The 7,558-nt window shown below is 30.4% G+C and overlaps 1 protein-coding gene across 1 annotated transcript; it reads right to left on the bottom strand.

Moving 5' to 3' along the window:
• Positions 1–935: 935 nt before the first annotated feature.
• Positions 936–2,142, bottom strand: LOC107461894 (zinc finger protein ZAT5). Its single transcript, XM_021129215.2, has one exon. The coding sequence runs from the start codon at positions 2,027–2,029 to the stop codon at positions 1,136–1,138; it is 894 nt and encodes a 297-aa protein (XP_020984874.1). The 5' UTR covers positions 2,030–2,142; the 3' UTR covers positions 936–1,135.
• Positions 2,143–7,558: the final 5,416 nt, after the last annotated feature.

Genomic DNA, 7,558 nt, shown 5'->3' with positions numbered 1-7,558 from the left:
ACGTGCATACATTACTAACTACTTTACATTAGTGCCTTCTCTAACTCACTCTTAGCTTACTCATACTGTTCCCTCTCTCTTAATTTAGCTAGCTAGTGTAATATACTCTAATAAGCTGTTTACATCTTTACCCTCCTCCTCTCAGGCCAAGACGGCCACTATTCTTATTTTTGTTATTTTAATTGGTCCAGTCCTTTTCTGATCTTCATTCTGTGAACTACATAAATGATGAGAGGAGGGTTATAACTAGAAACTATATATATATACGGATAACGGCAACGGGTATGCATGATGATGGGTCCAATCCAAATAGTAGCTAGTGGACCACAGTATAACTCAGATCCCAATAATAAAACGTTTGTTTTTGTGGTCTGAGAGTCAGCGCGCGGTATCTTTCTCGGGAGCATCAATTTTCTAATGACATAATCCCAAACTTAATCCGTAAATCAATTTTAATTAATTGGACAAGGCGGTTGGTTAATTAGGTGAAACTGTTAGGCTTATTGTTATAGTAGGTGGTGGAGATGAAAAAGTGAAAATCTAATAAACATTAGTTGCAGATGGATGATGGATGTAATGTAGGTAGGTGGGGTGTGCGTTGCTCAATGGCAAAGTGGTAATTTTGCAAATATTTTATCCATGTCAATAAATGGAAATAGAGAGCGATAGCTAGAGTGAGAGTGAGTAAGAAAGAAGAAGCACATACACAGAAAAGAAGCCTAATCCGATCCGGTCCATGATTATTGGTTGTGGTGCTGATGCAACCAAACCCTAGCCATGTTCATTCCACTAGCAGATTAGATATATATAATAAAATAAACATGCTGTATGACGATGCTCACTTTTCGTGAATGTAAGGCAACCATCAACACTACTAATTAACCACTTACTCACTCAAAGTATTCCCAAAATTTCAACAACTAGATCACCCCCAATAATAATAATAATAAAATTCACAATCGTAATAATATAAGGTGTATTGCAAATTAAAATAAAGCTAATAATTCACATTGATCATCGATAATTCATGATCAAAACAATAATAATGATAATAATAATAATAACAGCAATAATAATAATAATAATTTCCCCCTTAGCTTAGCTTGTTCAACTAATTCCCAACCTGGCCTCCTAATTAATAATGACAATCCACCAAAGGCGGTGCAGCAGAAAGCATCATGGTTTTCTGTGTGGACGAGAACTGAAACTGGGAATCCCGGTGGTGGTGGTCGTCGTCCGCCGGCGCCGGAAGGTTAAGATCCAATTCCAGAAGATTCCGCGGCGGCTTAACGACCTCCAGCCTGGCAGGCACGTCACAAGTTGGCTGAGGACTAGTAGTAGTGATGACAGCTGTCCTATGCCTCCTCATGTGACCACCAAGGGCTTGTCCAGATGTGAATTCTGAACCGCAAATTGAACACTCATGAATCTTGGGCTTGCCGTTATTGTTGTTGGTAGCACCACCATATCCCAATTGAAGGGAAATTGGAGGGCTTGTTGTCATCACACGTACTTGCTTTGTTTCTTCAAAGTCGCAATTTGTGATTAGCGCCAAAGTATTTGGTTGTGGTTGTGGTTGTGGTTGCGGTTTCTTTTTGTCATCTGATGTGACCTTTGGCTTTTTATGGCCGGCCCTATGGCCTCCAAGAGCTTGAAAAGAAGGGAATGTTCGGTTGCACGTTTTGCATTCATAGATGTAAAAACCGATTTTTGTAGTTGCGGTTGTCGTGACCTCCGATATTCTTCTGCTCTTCTCTCTCATCTTGTTATCTTCTTCATCATCGGTTTCTTCTCCGCCTGTTTTTCCTTGAGCAAGGAGAATCAAGCAGTTAGCCATGTCTTGTTCTTCGTCTTGAAAGGTGGTGGTGGAAGAGAAGGAAGCAGAGTCGTTGGCGCTTGAGGAGCTGGAAGTGATGGCGGCGACGTCGCAAGGGGAGAAGGGTTTGTGCCTCTTGGTGCGCTTTCCCTTGGCGATGTGGGAAGCATCGTTAAGAAACTCTTCCGTGCCTATGCCTAATTCCATCTCCATCGATGAATATGTGTATGTTGTATGTATGAATTATGAAGACTCAGGAGAAGAAAGAAGTAGTATAGTAGGGGGGAATAATGACACACATGTATGTATTTATATTGGTCATTGTGATGAGTGACCAAGTTATATATATATGCTACTCTTATTAATTATTTTTAATTATTAATATTTGCAGTGAAATACCCTGCCACCCAAAATCTTCCTTGCTTTTCCAACCTTGCAAGTGTGGATGTGTTGTGTGTTTCTGTTACTCACAGGAAAAAATGAGTTAGTTCTCTCCGCTTTGTTCACGCGCTTTTCATAGCGCGTCACCACACGATTCAATGATGGCCACGCTTTTTGCTTGCGAGCTCTTTTTTATTTTTTAACTGCTGCTTCATTCTATTGGTTTCTTTTATGTGGCTTTGTTTTGTAGCATTCGCTTCCCACGCCCCACGGTGTTGAATTGCTTTTATGACGGAATAATTTTTATTTTCTATTTTTCTTCACTTTCTTTTTTTAATTAAAAAAATGCGACATTGTGGTAGGCACATTGTATTTTTGGACATAGAGTGCTTGGAATGCCTGATTATGATTCATCAATGATTAAACATGCTTTGTATCTCTAAATTTAATGTTGAATTAACTAGCAGGAACATGTTATGGTGATTCGTTTAACTTGCGAGTGGCCTAAATTAATTGTGTCTTAATCTTAAATCTTACTGTTTTTAATTACATATAAAATTTATATTAACTTATTTTTAATTTTTACTCCCTTGTATTCAAGTAAAAACTCTTGCTCTATGCTATACTAAATATGACGTATAAAAGTATATTATTACTGTTTAGGCAAAACAAGAAGGCGTTGTTAAAGCAAAGATTGCACGTTAAAAGCATGCCATCTCGTCATTCATATGTTCAGTTCCAAAAGAAAAGAACTAATCCCCAGTTGGAGTGATTATAGAATAAGGTGGCTTTGAAGCAAACCCTTTTTTCTTGTTGGTATGTGCATACTATAAAATATATAAGATAGAGTAATCAGCAACCCAACAAGAAAAGCAAGGGACATAACTGGCATGTGATTAAGTGTAGGATTCGGTTAAGGACCATGGAATAACAAGAGTATATGTAGCATACAAGTATATGACATAAGCACTTTAATTAATTACGATGTTCCCTATGCTTTGAATATTGTTTTCCATTCACTTCCTTATTAGCTTAGTTTAGTGGTTAGACTTAATCTTCTTCATAAAGGTATTTTTAGGTGATGGCTAATCTCTCATAATAACCAATTATTGCTAAACCATGTTAATGTTAATGATTAATAATATTATTGCTCATTAATTATAGTAGAGTTTTGAAAGCTAGCGCGTGCTATATACTACATAGTAAATTAAAGAAATGAAATAAAAACAAAAAATCACTGTACTGCATGCATGTAAATCTAAGATACACCTAAATCACAACTAACTAAACCCTTTACCTGTACCCAACCTTCTGAAAATTAGCCTAATTCATATGTATATGTCAATGAAAGTGAACCAAATCACACTGCCATGTGATGCTTATTCCAGATCTAACGAAAACATGTCAGCAGTTATATGCATAATAATAGCTAGAATCTCGATTTAACTCTTAAAATCTTTTGATATTATAATTTTAAATGAGTCTATCAATTTTACAAAATTTATACTCAGTCTAACGATTTTACGATTTAACTCTTGTTAAAATTTTATGTTTTACGTTTTTAATTTACTTTTTTATTTTAGGTAAAGTCTCAATTTTCTCTATCTTAGTTATATAATATATGAGAAAAGATAAATTATATAGTAAAGATATAAGTTTATATATATTATGACATAAAATAGTACTTGAGAAAACTATGATTCATATTTTGAACGACAATAATATAATAAAAAATAATTACAAAAAATTTATATTCTTTTTATACAACTTTAATTTATATAGTAGAGTATCTATAAAAAAATATTATATTAATATAAAAAATTTGTTACTAAACAAATTATTATATATTTATATAAATATATAATTTAATTTATTTTTAATATATATTTTATATTATTCAAATTATGTTACAGGATAAAAATACTTTGTGAATATTCAAAATATATGAAAACTTATAAGGAAAAAAAACATGTTTAATTAATTTGTTTAAAAATTCCCCATTATTAAATATATAGCTAATGAAATCTGTATGGATTATGTTAAGCAAGTTATGATCCATATGATTATGAGGATAAGTGGGTATGAATATTGTACATATATTGTTCTGATAGATGATATCATTATTAGTACATATGAGTTATCGAGATGAAGAAAGTCTTCTCCTTCTGATGAAGTGGTCCAGAATGAATTTGATTAATAAAAAAATGTTTGTTACTGATTATAATTAGATCTGAAATCACTGAAATAATTGTCTCTACTAAAAGATGGTCCACTAGTAGGTGAGCAATATGTTACCCATTAATAAGTAATACCATTCGAAAGCAGAACATGCAACACAGACCACTATCAGTGAAAGAATAATAGTTCTTGGTCGGCAGCTCTATAGGGTTATCTCATCTGCTTCACTCAAACCAATAAGAGAAAGTCTAGGGGTCAGCAATTTTATTAAAATTTGACCAGCACTTAACCATCAAAAATAAAATAAATAATTCTAATTTTAACAATATTATTTGTTAAATAAACAAAAATTTTGATAACTAAAAAAATTCTATAAAAAGAAAATATAAAGTATATTGAATAATAAAAATATTATCTGTAGTAACATGTTGAATAATAAGTGGAATAAAAGTATTTTATAGAAATTATTGGCACTTTAATTTACAATCCCTTTATATTTTATTAGTACGTAGCTAGTAAATATCTATTTTATTTATTGACTTTAGATTTAGTAACATTTATGTTTTGGGATCATCATTTGAACATTTTTAAAATATGTAAGAGATAATATATATAGATAACTGTTAATCCGAAATAACCAAATTTTATTTACCAAATAAGTTAAATATCTTAACGATGGAAACTCAGATGCAGTCGACTTCACGTGAAATTGATATCTGAAAATCGTTAGATGATTTAACTGATTTGACTAAATTTTTATCTAATGACTATCAGATATCAACTTCACATAAAATCGACTTCACCTGAATTTTCAACTACCTTAATATGTTGCCTATTTTTTTTTTGTTGTACAAACAACACTAATCTTCATTTAAGAAACAACAACGTTGCATACACCCAAATAATAACTACATTTGTTGTTTATATGAACTAAGTCAATAATTATATTTGAGAAATACTAGGTTAACACGTTATTTTTATAATTAAGTTTAACTTTTTTTTTCGTTTTTCTTTTATATATATATGTCTTCTCTTTATTCTTTAACTAATTTTTATTGTGTCAATAAATTATTAAATTAATTTAATTATTAAACTTAATTATCAAAATAAATAATTTAATCATATAACATCGGCCAGTAGTCACCACCCACCATGGATGATGGATCTTTAATTTCATTTGGTGAAAGGATTGTGTTTTGCTGGCTTAGATCTAAAGTAGTCCATTATCTTGTTCATGCACCGTTGACCAACATCTTATGATGCTTATAGCTTCGCGATCATATATATAGTACTAATTAACAAACTAGCAGTTGCTCAAACATCAACCAAATTGGTAATCGGTCCAAAATAAATCCATTAATATATACTTAAATTGCATTCAGGCTCATGTAATTAGACAGTATTGCATATAAATAATTGTGCATCTTTAAAAAATTGTTTTGTCAGAGACATAATACACTTATGACTTAACAGTATAAGTTTGACCAACATATATGTGGCAGTAATAATTTTGCGACAATTTTTATATGCCAAATATATCATTGAAATTTATTATTTTTGATCATAATTTATAATCATAAATTTAATTTTTTTATTTTAATAATTTAATAATATATTTTAACTCACATTTTAAAATATTAATAACTAATTAATTAATGAAAAAAATAATAAATTCTGCCGATATATTCTAGCATTTTTTTTATATAATAGTCTAATATTAAAAATATAACTCAACTTAATCCAATATGAAATTGTAAAATAATTTTCTATTTTTTAACTCTATTTAACTAATACACAACATTTATATTTTTTAATTAAATGTGATTTTGATGTATTAATAATAGTTTAAAAAATTTAATTTATATGATTATCAAATTAAATTCATGTATTTAGATCATTTTTTAAAAGATAAATTTAAAAATTAGTTAGTTTTACTGACGTGATAATAATATACAATTGGTTGTATGTGTAATTTTTTTTATATTTATCGTACAGGAATTTATTTTTAAAAAATAAGTTTTTGGTGAACCTTTTTTATGATATAGACATTTGTAAGTAGCACGAAGCATTTGGCAGAGGATGAAGGTTGAATTCAATGGACTGTGAAGTTTGGTTAAAAAAAAGTAGAGCAAGAATGAGAGGAAAAAGGTATATAAGCTAAGGTGGTGATGGTTCAAAAAAGTAACATGGCCTTAGCTTCTTCCTTATCCCTTTTGCCCTCAACTTGAGAAATAATGTGACTACGCAGCTTTTTTCAACCAAGACCATGCTGCACCTCCATTATTATTATTTTCACTTTTTCAACGTAGCTTCTCATGTCATCATGAATAATTTTAGGTGCTGCACAAATTAAATAATTCACACCACCCATTATTTCTTTAGAGGATTAAGAAAATTAAAATAGTTAAAAGTTACTTCACATATATATGCATGTGATCGAGAACCTTATACCAACTAATAAGACAAATATAGAGGCTCAAAATTAATTCCATCTTGTATATATGCATGATTTTCATGGTGTCCATGATATCCTCCTATTTCTATTTGCCTAATGAGATGATGACAAGGACTGCTCAATTGTACTTGGACACTGTTTTATTCAATATTTTATTTAATTTATTTAAAAATAAAAAAGAAACTCAGCTTAAATTATGACAAAATAGACAACAATATAGTTGGTGGAACACGCTCCTAAGACGGAAGTGGGGAGTGAATACAAGTGTATGCATTTGTGTGAAAGTGAAATATTGTTTATAAGAATTTGTGTATTTATTTATTATTTATATATTGAGTGATATATATATATATATATACTAACTTGATACACTACACACTTTACGTGAATCTGATAATGTTAAAAGAATAAAAAATAGCCTAAATTTATTTTATTTAATATTTATTAATTTTAATAATAATTAATAAATATTAAATAAAATTATTTTTATTTTTTTATTAATTTTTTTGTTATTAAACAATTCCAACATAAATCAACATTTACAGAAAACAAAAATATAATAAAGAGAGTGAAAGTAGTGGACTTAATACTCCAACTCCACTTTATAACACTTACTTCTTGACACGTCACCGTACCCAACGAGCTAGTGAACCACTCATCAATCATCATTAAAACAAAACTTACATGCAGGTGTTGGTTCTATCTAAAGCACCCTCACATAAATTATA

Source organism: Arachis duranensis, unplaced genomic scaffold (assembly GCF_000817695.3).
Source record: "Arachis duranensis cultivar V14167 unplaced genomic scaffold, aradu.V14167.gnm2.J7QH unplaced_Scaffold_232527, whole genome shotgun sequence".
NCBI classification, from domain to species: domain Eukaryota; kingdom Viridiplantae; phylum Streptophyta; class Magnoliopsida; order Fabales; family Fabaceae; genus Arachis; species Arachis duranensis.
This window is presented reverse-complemented; position numbering and strand designations above follow the sequence as displayed.

Bases quoted from the DNA above. Each gene is read 5' to 3' on its own strand.
- LOC107461894 (XM_021129215.2), bottom strand. From the start codon at position 2,029: ATGGAGATGGAATTAGGCATAGGCACGGAAGAGTTTCTTAACGATGCT.